This window comes from Python bivittatus, unplaced genomic scaffold (assembly GCF_059951505.1).
Source record: "Python bivittatus isolate LINGU-HERP-01145 unplaced genomic scaffold, Pbiv_v1 ctg000080_np1212, whole genome shotgun sequence".
Classification (NCBI taxonomy): Eukaryota; Metazoa; Chordata; class Lepidosauria; order Squamata; family Pythonidae; genus Python; species Python bivittatus.
The window spans coordinates 6,169,739-6,195,046 of NW_028277035.1; the positions used below are offsets into that span (position 1 = coordinate 6,169,739).

Genomic DNA, 25,308 nt, shown 5'->3' on the forward strand with positions numbered 1-25,308 from the left:
TGCTTTTTTTTCTGTGACTTTTTATAATTATAAAATGCCTAGTAGTGCCACATTAGTCTCTTTTTCTATTCCCCTTTCATTCTTTCCAGTGCATAAAGCTTGTTCGTGTCTGTGTCTTTAATACAGACTCATTAAGACGCTGCTTTCCTTGGGTGCTTTTTTTCATTGCTTCTTTTCCCCAGCCATCACCTGGGCCAGACAAAAGAGCTGTTTGGAGTAAGGTGGGACCGGTCATGTTGATCCCTCAGATCAACTTGCCCCCTTAGATTTCTGTAAGCAAATCATTGCTGAATATCCCTTGGGGTAGATCTCTTGAGATCAAGGAAGACAGTTCATAGTCAGAAATATAGGAGCTAAAGTGGCCTAGGAAATGCAGGAGATGGATGGAGATGGCCAATCTTGCTTCCTCTACCAAACCAGCCAAGGGATCGAGCAGACTCTTTACGTGCACAGCAGGAAATTAATTCAGGCTGAGAATATACAGGGCTGGATCTCAAAAGGAGACAGAGGGCTGACTTTGTTCTTTGTAGGATACCCTTAGAAATCTGAAGGAAACAGATACTGTATGTGCTGTACTGTATATGTAACCAGCCTTCATTTTTCATTCAGCTGGTAAAAGTAAGATTACTCATTGAGTTTGACTCTTGGTGACACATTCATGTGTTTTTCTTGGCAACAGAATAGAAATGGTTTGCCACTGGCTTCCTCTGAGAAGTTCAAGGCTGGCTAGGTGTTGCAGCCTGTGTATATATGTTAAAGTTGTATAAGCATAAAAACACAATCTGTCTTCAGTTACTTCTTTCTGAGGAAAGTGAGTTGTAGGGGTACACACTGAACCCTCCTGAAATTAATTGGAGTGGGGAAATACAACTCTTTACGTGTTCCAGATCTGTCTTTCAGAAACTGCCTACTAGCCCATAGTGAATGCCAGCTCAGATCCCCTTCAGCTGATGTACAATTTGAATCAAATAAAGTACACAGTCCTCAGAATGAAGGCACACCTTTCTCAAAATTATGGGAAGCTGCAGGTCAAAAGTGCTCTAAGTTGAGGAACATCAAATATTGACTCACAAAAAGTTTTCTTCTGCCCCATACCTTGTCCCCTTCAAGAAAGCATGGGAAAGTCCTGCTTCAGAGTCCTGCAATCATCTTGAAAGCAGTATTTCATGGGTGAGGAGCAAGTAGAGATGGCAGAGGGGGACTGGTCTGAAATCCCACAGGCTGGGTGGTATAGTCTGGTTTGGTTCTCCAAATTTGGCCTATGGACTGGAGGATCTCCATTCTTGCTACTAAGCAGTAAATGGTTCCACTTACTACTGGGTCCATAAACACCACTGAGTTCAGTGAGAATTACTTTAAGTAGGTACTTTTAGGATTATATTGTGAGTCAGGAAAAATGCGAGTAGCTGAGTAAAGGGGGAGATCATGTAACTATTCAGGTATTGAACACAAGTATGGCCATCAGACAGAGGTGATAGCAGTTTTAGCCTAACAGCATCTGAAGGACTATAGTTCACCAAGCCTGCAGTTGGCAAAACATCGCATGTTGTACCACTGCCATCTTACTGCTGACTCCCCAGGCTAGCCTGCATCTTTCCAATATAAGTACCACTACCTGCATGGCTAGAGGGGAAAAAATCCATCCACTCTATATTTTGGAGCTGCCATTCAATTCCCAAAATTAATTATTGCAGAGGCATTGTGGGTTCTGCGCTATACAGCAGAAAGGGAGAAAAAGAAGATCGAACATAGTGGGGTTCCTCAACATGCTGCCCTCCACATGTGTTGGATTACAACTTCCATCAACATCGCCCATTGGGGTCTTGCTTGTGAGCTGAAGGTGATGGGATAGTTGAACAGATTCAACAACTTCCATCTTAGAAAAGACAAATGTTTTGAAATTCGAACATCATTCCAACTTCACTGAAATCTCTTTCTTGACTCCTTTGTTCCTATTCTTTTTTCTTTGGAAAACTTGGATAATTAATGTTTTCTCCTGCTTTGCCACTCATCCTCCATTTTCAACCAATTCAGCGTGATTAATCAACATCAGTGCTAAAATAGCTTCTATGTAATTACTTCCTCCACCTTTTGGAGCAAAAAGTTAAAGCTATGACACACATAGTGGAGCATAACTGGGCTGTATTAGCCTTGCTACAGCTATATGGGAAGCTAATAAATGCTCTTGAATTCCCTGCAGGACTTCCTCCACTTTTTCATCCCCACCAAGCCTAAAACTAAAGCCAGATTTCACTATACCAATCACATAACCTTTATGCAGATTCACTTACTTTGCAAATGTTAAAGGTTCTTCCAATCAATTCTGGAATGTCTTGGGGGTAGATTAATGTCCTGTTCTGTTTGACCAGAGAGCTTGGATTCAGTCTCGTTACAAATGATTATAATGAATTGATGTCTTGATCTGGGCTTCTTTAGCAAGTCTTTCACTATTGGCCCACAGCAGATTTCTAGTCCTCCAAATACCATAAGGAGTTTAGAGGTTGGGTTATGCATGAAGGGACGGTGTACAATTGTGTCTGAATGAAATGCTATAAAAGTAAATACATTCTCAAGTCAAGCTCAGCTGCTGGTTAATTCATCTGTGCAGTTTTCTTGCTAATGTTACAAAAGTGGTTTGCCATTGTCTTCTGGGATATTTTTTGACCCATTTTAGCCAACAGTTCTCTAATTTCAAGTTGTCCACCATCCAAGTCCTAACCAGGGCTAAACTATCTTAGTTGTTACAATCAGACAAGCTTGGCTAGGTGCTCTCATGGATGAGGCCTAAGTCTAATACTTCATGACACTTCTTTGTCTCTTTATAGACAAAGAGACCCACCCATACATATTGTAGCATTGAACTCAGGATGCATTAACCATCATGATCCCAAACCCTTTTCTTGATTGTTGCTTTACAGGATCCATTCAGTGTAAATAATCAAAAATTGCCAGGGTATGGAAGGAAAAAAAAACCACCTCATTTTACTGGTCTGATCATAATGCAAGCAAGTCAGTAGAATGTAGTCCTATGTTCTACTCCTTCAGCCCAAGGGGGATGCAGAAAATGGCCCATAATCTCTTCTTGCTTTCGGTTACTGATATATTTCAAGTCCCTGTCCAGCCACCTCAGGGACAGAGTTAAAGAACATTGCTCAGCTGCCTGTGCCTTGGCAACAGGCCAGGACCAGCCTTGATGTGTCAGAGTCTTGCAGAAAGAGGCGGTCTCTCTTCTGCCCCTGTTCACTTACTCGTCTACCTTTTAAGCAACTGTTTTCCAGAGACAGCCTCTTGGTGACAAATGTCCCATCCAAGTCAGTGGCCACCAGAACAAAACTTCCAACTCTGAGTGCTGTCTAATGCTTTTCTCACTCCTCATTGGCCAAGAAGAGAAAACAACAAAAAACAGATGTGCTGGTAAAGTTTACAGTAAATTCTCCCTGCCTCTCTCCCTGCTTCATTCTTTCAACAGAGAAGAAGCCAAACCCAAACGAAGCCCGATGCTAAGACGCCTGCAGGTTGTTGGAGCAACTTGGTTATCTGCTACCCTTGTGAGAACCAGGGAATATTCCAAGTGGGAGAAGGTCTGTGTCATAAAGTAGTGATATATATTTCTTTTTTACTGAGAAAAGAAGGTGTCTGAAGGTGCTCACAAGCAAATTGGGCTGAAGGGATCAGTTTTGGAGTTTATCATTTTGGATTACACTGAACGCTCACCCTTCTCTCCACCATGTTACAGTGCTGCGGGGCACGTCCTGGATCATTCCTTACAATTACAATGTTGTTTCTATTCAGACAGGTAAGAAAATATGTCACTTTCAGAATTATCAGTTTCCAAACATGATCATTCCATTGGGCTTATTTTTCAGCATTTGCACTCAGTGGCACATGGTCACAAGTAGGGCTTCTTTAACTGAATGATGTGCAATTTGTAGATGGTTACTTTTATATGATTTGGCATGGTGCGCTCTATAATCCCCTGATATTTTTGCAAATCAGCTGTGGCTTTTCTTTTCAATTGCAGTCAGAGTCAGTCTGATTCAGATTTCCTATAGTAGTTCATTTATTTGAACTGGTCAGCTTTTTAAATGTTTTTATCTGCTTCTTTCCCTTTTGCTGCTTTCAACATTACACACGCATACTTAGACTTCATATAACTGTTAAAGATGAGTCATTAGAATACAAATATTTTATATTTTGTGTTCGCTACTAAAACCTTTGCAGTGATTCACTCCCAGAGTCCATTATAATCCAGCCATTTGTTCAGACTTTCAGAAATGCATGCAGATAATTTCGTGATCTTTTTACCAAGTAACTGTCTTTTTTCCCTAGATGTGTACTTTTACTTAAACTCAAAGACTTAACCCACTTTGTGACTGTTGACTTATTCAGATAACACAAATTTAATTTTCAAACTTCTAAAAAGTTTGGGGTTTTTTTTTTTCACCCTTAGAATGGATAGCTTAGCTGATCTGAAAGCCTGGGTTGTAGTCAGATCTATGCCTAGAAAAAAAGTTTCAGTGTGGAGGATACAAAACCTTCTTCATGTTTGGGAAGGTGTTTAAGATGTTATTGTAAAAGACCCCCCACCCTTGAAACACCTTGTTATTAGATATCAGTTGATTGAAAGGAAAGCAATCTATTGAGGATGATTTGGTGCAATTCTCTGACTTACTGTCCTGGCAAATGAGTATTAATATGGCAAGCAGTGACTGCCATGCCAACCCCACTTGATCTATGAGGTCACCCTGATAGCATGAGTTATTCGCAAGATGTCCTTGTGCAGCAATACGTGATTGTTGGCATTGTTATACTGGCAACAACTACTATCACCAAGTAGCAATGGCCTTGTATTATTACAGGTTTTGCTGTTCTTTTGTGTTATTATGCCAGTCAACTCTTTCTTTGTTCCTGTGTGTTGTGATACACAGAACACAGAACATGTTATACAGTAACTGGCTTAGTAGCCCACCTTGAGGGTTTAGGGCCTATACCTTGAAGAGCTCGGCTCAGTTTGACGCCATTAGAGCTGAGTGGATTTTTGAGATTTATGCTCATACCACCACATTTTCACAATACATGGTGAACAATAGATGCTTATTTAGCCTATTTGAATAAGTTATTCCTGCCTTTAAGAAACAGGCTGAAAATGGCACTTTGTACAATTTGAGCAAAAGATAACTAAAATCCTATTTTTTGCAGGTTGGCATCTTTGAGAGGGGCTGCTATTGCTCGGCCACATTTCCTACTCAGAAAGGGATTCATTCTGCATTCAGTGCTATTGTGTAGACTTTACATTTAGAGTGTAAAAGTGGGACTGAGCTATAGGCAAAATCTGGATTCTCCCATCCTCCATATATTTCTTCATCTAGCTTCAAAGAGCTAATATTCCCTTTTGATTTTAGCTGGGAGCTAGCAATACAAGAGATATCAAGATCAGATGCAGAACCAAATTATCAGTAGTATTAGGACATTTATCTTTTTTTGTTCTGATTAATAGAAAATTCTTTTTAAAGCAAACTTTTATCCCAAGACCACAACTCTTTCAAATCAGCAGGATTTATATTTATTTATAGAGCATCCCATATCCACAGATCTCTGAATAAGATCAATGAACAGAAAACTGTAAATCAACAGTAAATGAAAGAAAACATGGTTGACCTCACAGAACTATCATATAGTATAATCAATAGATACAAAAAGACTGAATAAGTGGATTTTAACTTAAAGCTTGAGTATCAGGGGGGATGTGCAAATAATGTAAAATCCCATTTGAATTATTGGTTCAATAAATCAGTCCAATTCAATTTGACAGTTCAAATTGATTCAGAAAAGCAATTAGATTCAAACACTGAATTTGCTTTGTCAGATTGAATTGATTTGCTCCAGTATTCAGAAGCTTAGTTACTGAGCAGAAGCAACCAAAATAATCCAAACTGATTCAGAGGCATCTGATTTAACTTGACTTAACTTGACTTTCTGACTCAATTTGGAAAGTTGATTTGAATTGCCTTCAGACTGAATCTCCAAATTAAATATTTCCACAGACCTAAACAGCAATGCCTGACACTCCAAGAATAGGACACCACAACCGAGAAATTCTTGTAGTTCCATGTAACATATTGTTTTCAACAATAAGATGTAGAAATGACACCCCCCACCCCAATTCCAAGCTGCTTAGGGCTTGAAATGTTTTCATTACCCTTCTCAACTTGGAATAGGATAGTCTTCCTCAACCACTCCCCACCCTCACTGCCAACTACATGGACTGAAGCTTCCAGAATATTTAACAATAGGCATGCAGCCTGGGAATTCTGGGATTATAAATCCACACCTCTGGAGGAGGCCCTGGCCAGGGAAGGTTGGAATAAAACCATCTTGGGAGCCTCCAGAATTCCCTGTAAACTTTATATTATATGGTCTCTATGTGCTGTTTATAACTGGTATTTATAGTATTGTGCATGCTTTGAAAATGATTTGGGAGAGGTGCTTGGGACTTCATGTGAGTGCAAGATAGCATCTTTCTGCTCTTTGTGAAAGCAACCTAACTCATTAAACCTAAGGCAATTCTTAAAGCAGCAGCACCTTTTTTCTTCAGGCTCATGTGAAAACCTAGAAAAAGTTGGGCTGCCTTAATGACCAGCACAGCCAGCCCAAAAATTTAGTCATCTGTCTGCATTATTATAGCTTCTTGGTTACCTTTGTGGAAAATGTCCTGTCAAGTACACTGCAGTGTTCTAGATCAGAATTAATCTGATCACGACTTTCCAAAACAGTTGGAAGAAGCAAAAGACCAGCTCAAGCTGTTTGAACAAATTTTGGGCCACCAAGGCTATGAATGAAGGAATATTCCCAGCCTTGTAGCTGTTCTTTCAGAAAGACTGTATTACTGTCAGGAGTTGTATTATTTTATTTATATTCTACCTTGTTTCCAGGAGCTCAAGGTGCCTTATGTTGGGGTCTCTATTTTATCTCCACAACAACCTGATACTGAATCCAAAGTTTTCATAATTAAGTGTAGACATGAATCTGGGTCTCCCCAATCCTAGTCCAACATCTTAACCTCTGCATCATAGTAGCTCTTTAGTTCCTGGATGTAGGGAACCCAGTGATCTTGGTGTCTCATTGGGTTTTAGTCTTAATTTATTGCCCTCATCCAGACAGTGATCCAGTACCTGCACAATCTCATCTGATTCTCACATGCTTTGGGGCAAACTCCAGTGCTGAATGGATTGTTATGGATGAAGTTCAGAGAACAGAGACCAGACCAGGCTCACTCCATTGGAAGTACAGTCCTTATGTTAAGAATGTCTGGTTTAATGACAACCCATAGTTAAGAACTGAGCCTATTGTAGCAAAATTTGAGTTAAATACACAGTGATTCAAGGTAAATACACAATGGTTTGAGTTCATTACACAATACTACTTATACAGCATTACACAATAATAGTGTTCCAGCTTACATATAAATTTGACTTAAGGACAGTCCTTGGGAACGGAACTCGTTCTTAAACTGGGACTACCTGTATTTGTTCTACCTTTTATATTTCAGGATGAGGAAAAAGAGCCTGGAAAACAGTAATCTATATTTAATTGAGAATTAAATGGCGGAAATTTATCATCCAACAGGACTAGTCCAACTGTAGCTATCACACTCAGTGAACCACTATGCAGGATGAGACTAAGATTAAGTTTAATCGTATTTTAGCAATACTGCTTATTTTGGCACCTTGGAATATTCTGAATTCTAACATTTTTCCCTTTTTCACATTCACTAACAATTCTAGTTAAATGGGCATTAAAGGAATCAGGGGTGTCCAAAGTGTGGGTGTGTCAAAATCTACAAGATTGTAGACATTGTGTTGCAACTGAAGCCCCCCCCCCCCCCCCCGCTTTTGTATGTGCATCCTTTAAAGAGCCCTGAAAACAGAACAATACAATGGCACAAGTAAGTGAAGACATGGTTGGCTTGATTGCGAAGCTCAGTATATTGCATGAATCAAAACAATTGGGGTGATTCAGGATAACATAGTACAGTTATGCATAGGTCAGTATGTTGTGTGAACACAGCCTTAGAGAGGAGCATGTAGGTAGGATAGAATATCTACTACAGTGTTTCTCAACCTTGGCAACTTTAAGATGTGTAGACTTCAACTCCCAGAACTGAAGCCAGCCATGCTGGCTGGGGAATTCTGGGAGTTGAAATCCACACATCTTAAAGTTGCCAAGTTTGAGAAACACTGACCTACTGGCAAGCAGGACTTTTCAGCCTGCATTGCCTTGGATTATTAAGGTACAGTTGTATAAATTTGCACACTTTGTCTTCCCTTCTTCAAGGGACCAGCAGGCTCCCAGCATTAACCTGGGACCCAGAAGGGATTCATGCAAGGTTCATAGTTGGCCCCTAGCCTTGAGTTGGTAAAGCTTACTGAGTACAAGCTGTTGGATGGGGAAAAAGTCTCTGTAGGAAGCTCAGAGTTGGGGGAACTTGAAAACAGAGGAGGGAAGGCTGTGTAATTATTCTATCTAATTTTCTTACTCAGTTGTATCTATTAATCTTAGCAAAGTTGAAAGGTTTACTTTTCTAGATATGTTTGTTTGCCATTCTGACGGACCTTGTTTGTCTAATACAGAAACACTCTTAATTCAAACATGGCATATTGTTCCAGAATGCAACTTGGAAATTCTCCTGTAACTTTTGGTTTGTGGCTAAGCTGGGAGATGAGATTGCCACACTTTTCTCCCATCTTGTTCACCAGCCCCCTTGTCCTCAGGGAACAAGTGGCAAATTCAGCAACACGGTGGCTGAGTTCACATAACATGCTTAGACATAGTTGACCATAGTTTATGAAATTAACTCAGTTTTCTTGGGTTGAATCATAAACCAACCACACCGGCTAGGCTTGAACAACTTCCTGGGCTATAGTATGGGTGGCTCCTTCTGGTTCAGTGTGCTGTATAAATACAGCCACTTAAAGATACTAGCTTGAGTAAGGTTACCATTTTTTTTTCTGGATTGAAAACAAGTAAATTAATCTACCAGGAAACTCTGTTTCAAAGGGTCTCTGCACACTTTCCCCCACAAAGGAAAAGCAGCTGAGGGCAGGAGGTGGGAAGTACTTTAAGCAGGCTGACCAGCAGAGAAAAGAGCTAAAAACCCACACTTCTAAGTGATCTTTCTGCTCTGAACTGAAACCACCATTACATTTTGTAAAAAACAAAAAACAAAAGCCGTTGGGGAAGGGGGAAAACCCCCCTACAAATGACTGATGAATCTCACATATAGCATGTGCAAATAAGCTGAGGTCCATGACTGACAGCATTTTCTGAGTTTCCCTTTCAAGGTCCCCACTATTTAAAGCCAGGTTGTGCTGTAAGTTTAGTGCATTTCTTAAAACAACAACAATAGCAATGGACATGCGTAACCTCCATTCCTCCGAAGATAAGGTTCATTGACCAGCAAAACTCTTATCATTGCTTACATTGAGAAGGAACAAGCAGAAAGAGGAGGAAGAACCAAGTGATTCCAGCCTCTAGAGAAGGATTCCTTTCTCACGGCTCATGTAAACAACTGTGTACCATCGCCCACATAACTGCGCTGTTGATGAACAACGGACCCACCATGTGGATTGACCCCCCTCCCCCCATCAACTAATAATACTAAGGATTGATAAGTTGCCAGAACGGATGCAGAAGAGACTGGAATCCTTCTTTGACTGGAGATGTGCTGCTGCCTGCTTCATCTGCCCAGATGGGATGGCAGAAAAACGAACATGAAACAAGAGCAGCAAAAGGGATAGAAGGGCCTCTAGAAGCAATCTAGAAAAGAAAGCTTTGATCTGGGGAGTCCCATCAAAGGCTGAGAAGAGTTATTAACAGGCAGTGGCTTTTCTGACTAGGGAATAAGATAAGATGTAGCCCAACTCACCTGGAGGCCGCAGGTTGGTGAAGGATGTGATAGACCTTCCATGTGAAGTATTTGCCTTGTGCTTTATTGTGTGTACCTGCAGAAACAGATGATATGTTTGCCCTCCAGAATTAATTTCCACCCAATAAAGAGCACCCCATAAAGCTGGAAACAGTTGGCCAAAGGGGTTAGAAGTTCATGATACAAAGCTTGGAGAATGTTTGGGTGGGAAAAAAATGGGAAAGAGAATTCAACTAATACTCTGCGATTCTCATGAAGAATTTCACAGCCAGTTCAGGAACAGAGATTTCTGCCTTGCTGAAGCAAAGGCAGGCATTTGCTCATATTTCTTGCCAGTATATGGGATTTTGGCCAAGTTGCTAACAATTCACATGATGGCAAGGGCATTAACTCAGCTAAGTGACAAATGACTCTACTCTGGAATGGTTTTATGTATGGACAGTCGCTAAAGACAACTTAGGAGCTTTGGCTTCTATTCCAAAGGCTGACCTGACAACTTAGGCCCCTGTCAAGAAGCAACCAATCTTCCATTTTTGGTTAACATAATATGGATTTTTTTGTGGATAATTCTAGCTCCTATATTGATATTGTGAAGTAATCACTATGATGTATGAAATCAACCCAGAGATCACGTGTGTTTTTCAATGGCAGATCAAAACCTTTCTGCTCTCCCAGGCTTTGAAAGATTCTGTTTTATTCTGTTTTGTTTTGTTTTTGTCCCCACAGTGCACTTTATGGTACTTTAGGTTTTTGGATTCCTATATTTTTATGCAGGGTTGATGTCGTCATATTGGGTCTTTTTATTCTGATTTCATTATCTTTTAATGATACTCTCTAAATAACATTGTAATTGTCTACAGCCATCTGTCAAAATAAATGGCAGTGGAATCCAGAACCTGATGAAGGAGAAATCTTACTTAATTCACAGGAAAGTGCCATGCTAACAGGGGGCTTTAATGCTGACATCATGCCTGCCATCTTGCAGATTTTGTCCTCTCCCCTAAGATAGTCCTGCTTGTAAATGAGCAGTTTTCTCCATAAGGGGAAATAAGAAGTGGAGTCTGTCAGAAAACTGGGTTGGTCCTTTTAAATTTGTTCATAAATTATCTAAATTTAAGGGTAAGCAGTGAGCTGGCCAAGTTTGTATTGGATACCTAACTATTCAGATCAATGGTAAAAACAAAATAAGATTGTGAGGTGCTCTAGAAGGATCTCTTTAAATTGGGTGAATCTGGTTGATTAATCAAATGGCAAATTCAATTCAACTTAAGTTTAAAGTAATGCACATTGGAGTCAAAATGCCTATTTCACATATATACTAATGAGATCTGAGTTGTCTGCAACTAACCAAGAAAAAGTTCTTGGGGTCAACTCAATGTGCAGTAACTGTGAAAAAGGCAAATTCTGTGCTGGGGATCATTAGGAAAGGCAATAAAAATCAAACGGCCAACACTTTAATGCCTTCTCTCCCTCCCTCTCTCTCTGCATGCATGTATGCACATGTATGTATGTATACAGAGAGAGAGAGAGAGAGAGACAGACAGACATCTGGATATAATAAAGGTAGAAAATTGCATAGACAAAATCAAAATGTTTAGGGGGCTCAGACACCTTCCTTGTGAGAAAAGGGAGCAAAAAGGGACTACGTTTGGAACTTAATGGCAACTGAGAGACATGATCAAGATGTAGAAAATCACTCAAGGCATGGAGGAAGTATGCAGAGAGTTTTTCTCTGCCTCTCAAAAACTGAGGCCAAAGGTCCTCCAAAGAAGCTGATTGGAATGAAATAGAGAACAGTCAGAAGAAAGTACTTCTTCACACGGCATATAATTAATCTGTGAAAATCATTGTTACCAGACATGGTGATTGCAACTTATATGGATGGCTTGAAAAGATGGTTGGGTAAATTCACGGAACACAGTTCTATCAACAGCTAATAGTCTTGAAGTTTCAGTATCGCTCCTAGTTGTGGGCAGCAGGCCACCAAATACCTATTGCAGGGGAACAAAAGTGGGAGTCTCCATCTCTTACTTTTATGTATTATGTATCCTCTAGTTGGCCACTCTGAAAAATAAAATGTTTGACTTCTTTGTTTTTTGGAAGGATCCTTCTCTATAATGTTGTCCTTAGTGTTTGTTCCACTTGGTAGCAGGTTCTTTGGTACTGCACCCACCTAGTTCATATGGCAAAGCTATCAATGCATGATACAGCAAAGTTTTTTTGTGTTGCTGCCAGCTTATCACAGAGCCTGATACTGACTAGGGCTGAGAGGGTATGGCTGGCCTAAGGCCATTTAGCTGGCGCCCGGGCCTAAGAGAGGACTAAAACCTGGATCTTCCTTCTCCTAGGGCAGTACCTTAGCTCCTAACACCATGCTGTCTCTCTGAAGGGCTCTTATCTATATAATGCAAAATAGTAGTTGACTGAAGTAGATACAGACCTTTAACCAAGGTAGTTCATTTTTACTCAGTAAAAATCCACAAAATATCTTAGGAAAAAGTCACAAGTGTTAAATCAATTTATTACACTGGAATGTAGATATCTGTTACTTACTTTTTACTAAAATATGTTTCCTTACCAGATTGCATCTCAGACACTAGTCTGTAGCCCAGGTAGTGACAATTTGTCATATGCCATTATTTAAAACCAGAGGTTATAGCAGGCAGCCTCGTATAACAAACAACACAGATGGAGACGTTTGACCAAAAACATCACTCATCAACTCTTCAAAACTGCTACTGTCACAAAACACAGATCATATATTATGTTGATTATAAATAACTAGTTTCCATTCCTTCTATTAAGTGGGACTGCTATATTTATGTCACATCTTGATTTATTCATTTTCCATGTCAACAGCACAAAAAGTGAAATACCAGAAAAAAGTATGGTCTCTCAAATCAATCTATTTGATTGTATGGTTCATTCTGTTTTAAAAGTAGGGCCTCGATTTGTATATTATCTAACCATTGATATCCATGCCTACCTTTCAGACTTAAGTCAGTTTAAAATTATAACAGATCTTTATCATGGAAATGCCAAAGTTGGGGGGGAGGTGTCATAAGTGTTTTACCAGACTACATGTTTTAATTTGGTGTTCTCTACACATAACTCTTAGAAGCTGAACCTTGTGAAACTGATACCTGTTTAAACATACATCATTTAGTCCGCTGATCAGAAGGGCATTCATATTAACTTAGTTTAGTGTTTTAAAACGTTTTTTCCATTACCACCACCCTAAGGAGTCTTTTTAGACACTCTTTTTCCTAATCACCCGCCCATGAAATTTGAATATCATAGATGTGCATCTGTTTATGTCCTATATCTACTGTATATCTGTGCTTTGTACGTTGATTGATTGATTGATTATGTGCCATCAACTTGGTGTCAAGTCTTAGTGACCACATAAATTTTCTTCATGATTATCTGTCCCTAACTTGGTCCTTCAGGTCTTCCAATGGTGCACCTGTTGCCAGTGTAACTGAGTCCATCCAACTTGCTGCTAGACAACCTCTTTTTCTCTTTTCTTCCACCTTTCTCAGCATTAGAGCCTTCTCCAGAGAGCTGGGTCTTCACATAATGTGTCTGAAGTAGGATCATTTAAGCCTGGTTATTTGTGCCTTGAGTGGGAAATTTGGGTTGATTTCTTCGATGATCCATTTGTTTGATTTGTTGGCTGTCCATGGTATTCTCAGGAGTCTTCTCCAACACCAAAGTTCAAAGGCATCAATACTCTTCCTATCCTGCTTCTTCATAGAGCATCACAGGGAATACTATGGCTTGCATTATTCTGATCTTTGTAGCTACAGACGCATCACAACATCTGAATATCTTTTCCAAGGCCTTCATGTCTGTTCTATCAAGTGCTAGTCTCCAACATATTTCTTGACTACTTGTTATTTTACTGTTGAGCTTTATACATACTTACTCTTTTTATTCAATGCAGGGTTAAGAATGACTAAATAAAAATTTTAAGTTAAAAGTTAAACATTAAAAAGTTATTAAGCTTTAATTTAACTTTATAACTGTATTTGCTTGGTAATGTAATTTATTTACTTATATAAATTGTAGTGTATCAAATTACATATTCAAATTAGCACTTTATATAAATACATAGTAATAGCAACATAATCAATTTTTTAAACAAATCATTCAAAACTCTTATTTTTCCAGCAAAAGTAAAACAATTGAAAAATTAAATTAATTTCTTAAAAATAATTTTTAGTGAACTTTTAACTTTTGCTTGATATGAGAAAATAACATTTAAATTAACTGGTTTACAAAAGAAAGTTACATACCCAAGAACGATTCAATGGGATTCCCAAGCCTGATGTTTTTTAACTAAAAGTTCAATGTTCGGTATGATGTTAGTAAGTTTAATTCTAATGTCTCCTCTTGAACATGTATCAATTCTGTGTCTTTCCTTTGTTAATATATTATTTACTCAGTTAAAAACACTTTCAACCATGCAAGATGTTGGAAAACAAAGAAGTATTTTTGTCATTTCAGACCACAATAAACAACATCTATAAGGCAGCCTGTGGGAACCAATAAGCACCGACAGGCTACCTCTTGCAATATGACTTTGAGATTGGGCAATCAATTGAAAATCCTCCAATCACAACTATCTATTCATTGTAATTTTGTACTGCTGACTTTACATACATCTGGTGTATCTTTCATGAACCCGATGTTGCAGCAATGTCAATGCTACTCATGTGATACCCAAGAAACCCAACAAAATGAATTAAATACTAAGAAATAAGATTTTGTTGAGTAGGGTTGAGCTTTGGAGGGCCACAAACTATTGTAATATCTAAGATTTTTTTTGCCCTCCAAAAACCATTTTTGCCCCCTTGGGGGGTAGTGTCACTCCCACTGAGAATACAGAACTTAGTTCAATGGTTCTGTGTATCCTTATTACACTAAATGGAGATTCTACTTTTTCAGGAGCTAGTATTTACATAGCTCCCATAGGCTGCCTTGCTTCGTAGGACTTAGAAAATTATATTTATACTGAGGATGTTTTAAAAGTTTATTTTCTGCATAATTCTGTTGCATCCAAAAGCTGATGGTCACCAACATCAGTTTTGATGTATTTAAAAGAGGCAAAATAAATTAATGGAATATAACATTATCTATACCTACCTATCACAACATAAGCAGGTTCATACTGCATACTAAGGCATAAATATGATTTGTTTGTGGTTGTTTTAGCATCATATATGAATGGAATAGTGAATAAACCACAATTTGTGTTAATCTTAATTGCAGTAATTCCCTGTTTAAATATATTTTTGTTGCAATGTTGGCATGGTTTGAGTCTGGTTTCCTGCCTAATTTCTGGTTTGACTTTGTCCCCAGTCATCTTACCACATTATATAAATGTGAGTAGTTGAATGTATTTTATTTTATTTATTCTGTTTTTTAGTATTTATAGACTATCCCACTCTGAAAGGACTCTGGGTGGCATACAACATCAACCAAAAGAAAACCCCAATAAATAAACAGTAAATCAGTACAATGTCCAAACCCAAAAATAAAATCATAAAAGCAAAGGTAAAACGGCAAGACGGGCACCCAGAGCCAATCCGCTGGGGCTGAAAGCACACTTTGAAATAAGACTATTTTAACCTGTCTCTGAAACTGCAGCAAGGTGGAGCTGCACGTTCTTCTGGGATGAAAGATTCCATAAGGTGGTGGCTGTTGCAGAGAAGGTTTGCCATCTCAGCCCCACCAGTGGACTTCTCTAGGGAAGGGAAATTTCCACAGGCCCTCTCTGGATGACCAAACTGGAATTTGATCGATACAGGCAGTCCTTGCTTAACATCCACTCGTTCAGCAACTGTACGAAGTTATGCCGGTACTAAATGAGGGGTACTTATGACCGGTCTTCATAGTTGTGGCCATTGCGATTTGGGCACTCAGCAACCGGTTTCCAATTACAACATTGCAGCGTCCCACAGTCACATAATCACCATTTGTGGCCTTCATTGCCGGCTTCCAACAAGCAAAGTCAATGGGGAAGCTGGCAGGAGGTCACCAATGGCAATCACATGACTGTGGAATGCTGAGACCATGTGGGATTCACTTAATGATGGCACCTGGGACTGCCAGAACTGCTGTCGTAAGTCAGTGTGGTCACATATGTCACGCCTTATGACTGCGTCACTTAGCAATAAAGTTCCCGGTCCCAGTTACTGCACTTCCGTTTTCTGGGCAGGAAATATACTTTAATACTTGTGGGCTTCTCAGAGACATCCAGTTGACCACGGTGCAAAACAAGCAGCAGCTTCCCTATGCCCACCCCCTATTGACAGTGTTCAAACAAGTCCCTTGAAGAAAGGTTGGGATGAAATGACATTGCCGGTAAATCAAAGAGGAAGATACGGAGGTGGCAGCAGAAGTTTAATCTCTTGAGCTGCCTGGCCATATTGACAATGTGTCATCTCAAAGAGTATTGGATGGCAAAGAGAGGTATGTTTGAACTGTGCAAATACTGCAGACACTGTCTCATTTAAGCTTAGCCTCTCCACTTTAGCTGTCTCAATCTGTCATGCTGTAATGTTCTGTTTCATGTCAGATGTTAAAAGTCAGCCATTTTGATAAGCTGCCCTAGTGTCTAATGGGAAATGCAAAGCTTGTATGTCAAAAATTCAGCAGCTGGCAATTAACATGTCCTGCTTGCTTCATTGTTCAAAGGTTGCAGGGGTAAATCTTTTCACAGTAGCATAGCGGAGAACTGAAGGTTGTGATTGTGGATACTCAAAACTTCTTTTAACAGGCAATTGGCAGGATCCTGTCCTGACATGCCAGGTCCTAAATATGTTTTCTTTACTTTCAGGTCAAAGGAAATTTTGAGCAAACCAAAACTAACTGGCTTAAGTATAAAGACACATGTTTGAAGAGGCTTAACGAATCTACCATCAGCACGGGTAAGGCAGAAATCCATCTTCCACTGCCACACTGACCATAGGAATGTAAGAGCTTCAGGCTTTCAGTGGTCTCCACACATTGAGGCAGTGGGTTTCAGAAGTCAGTCAGCTCAGCTGGGACTCCAGAGCAAATGTAGAGAAGACAGATTTGTTGTTGTTTTCCTCTTCACCTGCAGGGTGAGCGGTTTCCCTCTTGCTGGGAACATCGGCCTTGACACCTCCTGGTGCCTTGGATTTCTCTCCCCTCTTGTAGGAAAGCTATTGTGGAACTCTGCGGCCATTGACCCATTGCTTCCTAGCTTGCTACTCTGGGTGGGGGTAATTTTTTCTTTGTTTCTTTTCTCCTCACTGCCAAAAGTACATATGGAGAGAAAAGAACAAGTGGGTGGGGGGTGGGGAGGTTTTGATGTTGGGTGGCTTTGCGGGGGGGGGGGGACCCATATTAACCAACAGGAGAAGATGCTGTTGCTGGTTCAAGGCAGGAAAAATGAGCCCAAATTGCAAAGCATCACAGAAGCATGAAAAAACTACCAGTGGTTATTATCACTGGTGAATCTGGCAGTGACATGGAAGGGATGTAAGACTGGAAGCAGTCTGTTATGAGGCTGATAGATGCTTTCCTATGCAATGGAATGGAAACAGCTCAGTTGTAGCATATACAGTATGTCTTGTATGTAAAAATGCCAGCTTCAGCAGCCAGTGCTGTCGGTAGCCTAAAAGATGGATCAAGGTACATGATAATGTAATATTATAATGCCCTTTATCAATTAGATCAAGCTATCTGAAGTTGCCAGATAAGGTGAACTATAGCTCAATAGCTTGTGTGCTCCTATGTGTAACTGTCTTGCAAATGAACATAGTCTTGGGGTCAAGGAGCTCAGGCCGTATTGCTCCTGAAGCAGGCTTGGGCAGGGCTGACCTGTTTTTCCTCTTCAACTAAACCATGTCATGTGGGGAGCATGACAAACCCTGTGTTACTGAGACAGCAGACAGAATCTTGGAATAGTTTACAAGCTGGCTTTTCTGACACGTTTTATGAGTTGGCTTGAATGAATAGTTTTTCCTTCGGTTCAGTTTTAAACCAATCCTCTCTGTGACCTCCGAATGATCTCAAGTTTTCCTCAAATCACTAATCTGAATTAGAATTGCCACATCATTCTGTAGTTCTTCAGACATCAAAGTTCTTTAACTTTTCACTCCTTTTCAGTCAGTGGGCATCTCCTGTCCATCCAGTTAAACATTGTCACCTAAAATAAGGACTTCCAGTATCATCATAAATATCTTCAAACCAGCCAGGATTTGGAAATATAGCAAAAGATTGAGTGCAGGGTAGCAGATGGATCTCATGTAGTGAAATGCTCTCTAAAAAATATGTGAACATTTCCACTAGTACATTTTTTAACTTGCCCATTGCTTTATTTGATTCTATGTCACTTCCATTCTACACTTCCATTATTTTGTTCTTATTATCCATTATTATCCATTATTATCCATTATTATCCTGCACTCGTTGCTTTGTCTTCTTTATATTGTGAATCAGAAGCCTGTTTGAGATCCTGCACACACCCTCTTTTCTTCCACTAAATGCATCTTCTATACTGGGACTTCTGGGGGAGGTATGGCAAACTGAAGACAGCTCTGCAAAAGCAGAACCAACAACTGCAGCAAAGACCAAGGAACTGGTGAGTAGACCGGTTCCTTGGAACCTCTCCAGATAAGGAGAGGTTGAGATTCCCCCGAGGAGACTGCAGGACAGTGGTTTTCTGCAGGTTTAAGCACTGGGAGACAATGGGATTAGCCATCTTGCTTGCAATCTCAGCAGAGACTTTTAAAGGACGCTAAGTTCGCAAACCTCACTTTCTAATCTCTTTTGGAAATTGCTCATTAACTATTTCTAAGCTATTAGAGATCTTTGGAATAACAAGTTTGAAAATGCCAGGTGAGTCTGCTTTTAATCCTGAACGAAAGGAAATTTTAATAATAAGCTTAAGAATTTAAAGAATCCGAAATAAATGGCAAAAAGCTAAATAAGATTTTGATCCTAGAAAGTTATAAATGGACTAAGGGTCCAAATAAAATTAGAATATTGAAACTTTTACAATAAGATTTTGGAATTAATTATAAAGTACAAGAAGCTTCTTGTGGAAAATAGATCCTGTTTTAGTTTTTACAAGACATAGATAAAGAATTTCATGATTTCAAAAACTGGATACTAGAGGAGACTAAAGATTTTAGGTAGAGGAAAGATATACAGGCCTGCAAAATGGTGAAAACATTCTAACAATAAAAATACTGAAGGAGACTTTTGAAGAATGGAATCAGAAAATAGTAGCCATAATATCAACAATGTCAGTAATGATAGCTGCTTCTATGGATAGACTATGTCCAAAAGATGTTATCAAGGAAATGTCAGAACAAATTTTACCTGACAAGATGGAGATGGTATTGAAAGTGGATTTACAACAGACAGGCCAAGAGAATGATTTGGAGAAGGATGTTTCACTGGATCTACAAAAGAAATTGGCTAAGGTTTTAAAATTTAAAAGGGAAATACAAATGATAAACCAAGAGAGTGACCTGGATAATTTTTTCCTACTGGATTTACAAAGGAGCCTTGTTAAAACCTTGAAGAACATTGTGCAATGGGACAAAGAAGAAATGAAGAGAAATCAAATCCAACAATAATGTTTGAATTAACTAAAGATTAAGACTGTTAGAAGTAAGAGGAAGGAATATAAAGTTGGTTTATTTGATCAAGATTAAAATAAGCTATATATTACTTCTGGCTACCCTTTATGGACTTTCTGCTGACACCAGGGCTGAAAAGATTATGCTTTATGGATTTGTTAATAGATAAGAAGTGGGATATGGGATGAAGAGATAAATGTTTGTAACTTCAGAGAGGATGAAGAGTTACTAAATTTGTTTATACTTCTTGTGATGAAATTTGGAAGTCATTTCTTTATATCTTTCTTTTTTTTATTATATTCTTACTTTTCCTTTTCTTCTCTTTTTTCTTTCTTTTTTTCCTGTACTTTTTACTCCTTCTCTCTATTCCCTTTTCTTTCTTTCTTTCTTTCTTTCTTTCTTTCTTTCTTTCTTTCTTTCTTTCTTTCTTTCTTTTTGTATTAGATTTTACTATTATAATCAAAATTCTTAATAAACATTAGATATAGATATAACTTTTACACTGTTTCTTAAGGGATGTCTGCCCTACATCCTTCAGCTGCTCCTGTCTTATGCTCATGGCTCTAAGATAATTAGGAAAATCCTGTTCAGACTGAAATGCTTTGGCAACTGTTTGCAAAGTATTCAGTCCAGACCACAGTTTACAATGTCTTCTCCTTGGACAATTCCCCTGCTGATGTCCCCTTCCACTTTTATGTTCCAGGAAAACAATTGCCTATTGCTTTCCTTCCTATGAAAAACTAAATACACATGCTGGGCATACATGGTTTTATGTGTGCGTGTATGCAAAGTTCAATTCAATTTATATATACAAAATTAAAGCATCAAAATGTACATATATGCAGGCACAACAATTAGCTTTAAAATAAAAAACCCTTTCTTGTATTTTCTCTGCTTTTTTTGAATAACAGAAAAAATAGATTCAAAAACTACAGATTTTTTTCCCCAAATTACTATTTTTCTTTCTCTGAGCTACCGACTTTTCTGCTTTTTTAAAAAATAAGTCAACAGAGGCAGGAAAACAATACTTTGAACATGAAGCAGCAGGAAAACACACGCAGAGATTGCATTTGAAGTAAGTGAGTTGCTGGCCTGTCCTGACATCAGAATAACCTGGCAGGGCTGATATGCCCTGGGAGGTACTTCACCTTTCCATTCTCTAGATTCCTATTTTACTGTTTCACTCTTCTCCACTCTTGGTTTCTTAGCCTTCTGAGCTGTTGATATACTTCGCATCCCATCCCCAATATTTCAGAGAGAGAGATTAAATCAAACCCAGATCAAAAGGGTTTCTGACTGGCTTCTAAAGGTGAGATTCTTCTTTGTCAGTCTCCTGCCTCACAGCCTGCACCATTCAGAAGGGTCCCCTGGGCTTCCGTTGCTGCAGATGGAAAGGGTGCCATAGATAGAGTGTAGTCTTGTCTTCATTTCTGTTAGATTTACATCCATTACTTCCTGGAGGAACACAGTGCTCCCACTATCTCACAACAAGCACCCTGGGAGGTCTTTGAAGCTGAGAGAGTGACTGGAATGAAGTCCTCCAGTGAGCTTCTATGGCCGAGGGAGGACTTGAACTTGAATCTCTTCAGTCTTAGTCCAACACCTTCACCACTATACCACACTGGCTTTGTTTCTATTGGCCCCGCTGCACATGCCTAAATCTGGGTCCAGTCCAGATTTGTTGACTTCCCAGCCAACAAAGTGATGCAATTGGTATGTTGTACACAAGCTGGAGTGTCAGCCAAAGAATGATTGGTTCAAATATAATTTCAATCAAGTGGTCTTAGGAAAGTTGCTATTCTTTCTATTTTTAATAAAATGTATGGGTGTTATCTAAATTAGACAATGTTCTGATTCTGACTATAACTTCTTTACTTTTAAAACCGTTTGATATAAGAAATATCAAAGTAGTTAATCAAGATGTACCGATATGGATAACTAAGACTTATTGAATAAACCACATTTGGCTGGGTTCACAAAGCCATATATAGTCGCCCAGAGTCCCCTATTGTGGGTGAGATGGGAGGCGGAGAAATCCAATAAAATAAAAATAAATAAATAAATAAAAAATAAATATACCTTAGTCTGTGTGAATCCAAAATCCATTGCATTACTTCCCTTCAGAAGAGCCCCAAGAAAGACTGTTTCTTTCTTGCACCCTGGACTTCCTTAGCTGGCAGTACTGTGCCTGGGTCCCAATCCAGGGGACCTCTTTATTCAGCCTTCTGGTGTCTCCTCCTTCTCCAGCTTGGCTGGCCTGCTGAACTTTCATCCTGCATCTTGCCTAGCAGAGAACTAAACTAGCCTTGTTTGCAAGCCACAGTAGTGCATGCACTAACAGCAGTCGTGGCTATAGAGGAGGGAGCCTGTAGGGGCCTAGGCAGTGAGAGTGGGGAGATGAGCCCAGCCCAGAGGAAGAGGAAGAACTTAAGGACCCATTGGCATGAACCAAACCTACCTGGTTAGATAATACTCCTGATAAAATGGGAAAATAAACCAGCCTACTTATTTAGAAAACCCAGCTCTCTGGAAAAGGCTGTAATGCTGGGAAATGGAAGGAAAGAGAAGAAGAAGAAGGCCAGCAGCCAGGTAGATAGATTCAGTTATAGTGACAATGAGTGCACTGTTGGGAGACTTGAAAGAGCAGGTAAGGGATAGACCATCCTGGGGAAAATCTGTCTATGTGGTTGCTAGGAGCCGAAAATGACTTGATGGCACATAATCAATCAATCAATCAATCAATCAATCAATCACTTAGATAGTGACCTTTGCTGAACTTGGGGAAAACAAACTAAACAGTGTTGGAGCTGGTTAGTATTTGGATGAGAGACTACTAGAAAATCTCATGGCTGTAGACTTAAAAATACACCCAGAAAGAAGGCACTAGAGAAGCGCTATCCCATTGCTAAAAGGAGGGCAATGCAATTGCCAGAATTCAAGCTCCTTTTGAGGCAGATTTTGCTTACTCTATACAGGTTTTTACAGAGGTAGCTCACGAGCTGTCGGTGCTGCTTTCACGTTTTGAACCATTTACTAATTTCTCTCTTTGTTTCCTCTCGCTCATCTTTATATCTTGTTGACATATAACAAGATGTTGTAACCTGGCCAAGACAATAAGTAGCTGAAATATTATCTATCTACCTTTTCTGAATGCAGGTTGTTACTCATTTCTAAACTTTCTGACTAACCCTTTGGCCTCTTGAGATCAATTTGATTTATTTTCTCTGGCTCACCATAATGTACTTCCTTTTAGTGTGTGGCAAAACAAATTCTGAAAATGAAAAACAAAACAAAAAGTGCATACATATATTTTTTTTAATGTAACATTCAAAATGTATATAAAGAGAAAAAAAGGATAAAGAGAAGATAAAGAGAGGAAAAGCAAAAATTGGGGGCTGGAAATTTATTTTATATTTACGCTTCCACTCCTGCTAAATTCGATTATTTCGTCAAAATCACAATCTGCCAGTTTGTACTTAGTTTGATTGTTCGTTGTTGGTTTAATAAGCTGAGTGTCCCAAACTAAATCACCATTTCTATCTACCTGGAATCTCAGCCAACCATGCTGGTTGGCAAGATGGCATAGTGTTACGTGTAGAAAACAGCAGCAGAGTAAGTCTGCAATAAAGAAATAAAAAGTGAGATGGCTTCATTTAAAAATCGGCTGGTCTCAGTGATATCTGTTTGGTTTTCAAAAACGAAAGAAAAACAGGTTGGCTTCCTAGTGCACTTAAAATACTACTTATGGTTAGCATATTAACTTGTTTTCAGAAAGGTAACTTAGTTACAAATAGTAATTTTATGTAAACACTACAGTACCAAATATACAAAGTTACATATTGCTAATGTAATTTCTGTGCAGCTTAGTTTAGACGTACTGCATTCCTTGGTGATCAATGACTGGTAACCTTTAGTTAACCTTAAAATGTATTCTCTCTCTCCTTCTTCCTCACAGGAATATATTGTAATGGAAGTTTTGATCAGTTTGTTTGCTGGCCTCATTCACCACCAGGAAATGTCTCCGTTGCTTGTCCATTTTATTTACCGTGGCTAAAAAGTGGTAATGCAAACTTGGAAATTGCCCAATTGTAATCCACTATGCTATTTCTCTTCCCTTTTAGAGTTTTATATTGGGTATGCCATGACCTAAAATGAAGTTTTTCTGTACTAATAGTGTCTGGTAGCTTTTGGAGAAATATCTAAATCACAGTCTGATTCTGCTACAATCAGTACAGAGTGTGACAAGTAGAGAAGCAGTGATACTAAGATCTGAAACTTGATTACCCTCCTACATTTGCAACAGTCCCTAAAGCTGAACATCCAAGCCCATAGATTAAGGATGGGGCACTGACTTTCCAGATGTGCTAACTGTGGCCCCCATTATCCTTCACCACTAGTCATGCTAGTTTAAGTGGGTGGAATTCAACAATCTCTGGAAGTTCCACATCCATATCTCTTGTGACAGGAGAGATTGTGTTAATTCTTAGCCAGTGCAAACAAGAGATCTGGCATTCTGTTAATTTATTGGCATATCTATACCAGTGCAAAGTTCTTTCCACCAAGTAGTTCCGTATGCTTAACATTGCAAATCTGGCATGATTTTCTTAGGAGATAAGCTAATATACAACAAGGCCAAATGGGAAGACATCCCACCCCGAAGAAGCAGAGTATAGGATTGATATATGTTCACATTTTTATTTCTAGTCAAAAGGAACATCAGTAACAGAACTACTAAGGCTTATGTTGGCTAAATGAAAGATCGGTCGGCTGTGTTTATACAAGCATGTTCATCACAAAATGATTGCAACATCAACTGATGGAAACAATATGAAACAATCTAAAAACCAAGCCCCCCAGAGAAAATGTTCATATATCTTCAAATATAATTGTTTTTTTGGGAGAACTGTTCACGTTCAGCTGGGCTTAGGAAAGAGATACATTTGAAATTGAGGAAGGATGGATACCTTAAGAGATGCAAGGACATTACATCAAAAGAAAGTGGAGATGGAGAGACCCACTTGATCAGAGGTCTATTTCCAAGAGAGAAAGTCCCTAATTATGTTGAATTAACTATTGCTTGGTAACCTCAAGTGCAATTCATTTAAAGCACAAAAAAGATATTAAAAGCTATTTAAAGAAATGCAGCCTTATCCCATGGGTTTAAACTTTAAAAATATTTAAAAATAGGGAATTAAGCAAATTTGACAGTGTTAATCCACTGATAAATATTAAGCTTTCTACAGTTACCTCCCAAATAAACAGACATTGCAAAGAGCTGCCTACACTAAGCCAAGTCTCCTTTTTTCTGGGCTTTCCAGGCATGCAATGAAAGGGTGACAGCAATAAACCATGTCTGAAAAATGAAATGTGTGGCTTGACTTTTGAGCTTGTGTCTGTTTACTTTTAGGAAGTGCAAGGAAAGTATACAGAGTCTGCTTGGACCAAGGGATTTGGCAAAGGATTGAAAACACAACAGAGATTTGGAGTAACCGTTCAGAATGCCTTGAGGACAATAACTTCAAAGTAAAAGTGAGCAGGGTTATCTTTTAAGGGAGGAACACATTGACTATTTAATCTTCTCTGGAAATCCTTTTCTGACCTACTGAGTATCTCATTTGCTACTGTGATTGCAATTCATCCGCGATGCAACTTACCCAGCATGAAAATGGGTAGCATTTGTTTAGCAGTGAGGGTCAGCATGATTCAGGTTGGGGGCTTAAGGGAGTACCCTCTCCCTCTGGGCTTTGGGATTCCAGACTG

At 39.1% G+C, this 25,308-nt stretch overlaps 1 protein-coding gene across 2 annotated transcripts in view; it reads left to right on the forward strand.

The window, feature by feature from the left end:
• The first annotated feature begins 3,234 nt into the window (after positions 1-3,234).
• The window catches only part of GLP2R (glucagon like peptide 2 receptor), a 38,694-nt gene continuing 16,620 nt past the window's right edge, over positions 3,235-25,308 (forward strand). The window contains exons 1-4 of one of the 2 annotated variants that reach the window (XM_088133436.1): positions 3,235-3,581; positions 16,770-16,860; positions 23,504-23,608; positions 24,956-25,077. In XM_088133436.1, the coding sequence (XP_087989562.1) occupies positions 3,357-3,581; positions 16,770-16,860; positions 23,504-23,608; positions 24,956-25,077 (543 nt within the window). In that variant the 5' untranslated portion in view covers positions 3,235-3,356. Of the gene's footprint in view, positions 3,797-16,769; positions 16,861-23,503; positions 23,609-24,955; positions 25,078-25,308 lie in introns of both variants that reach the window. The other variant, XM_007429523.4, reaches the window with a different exon arrangement.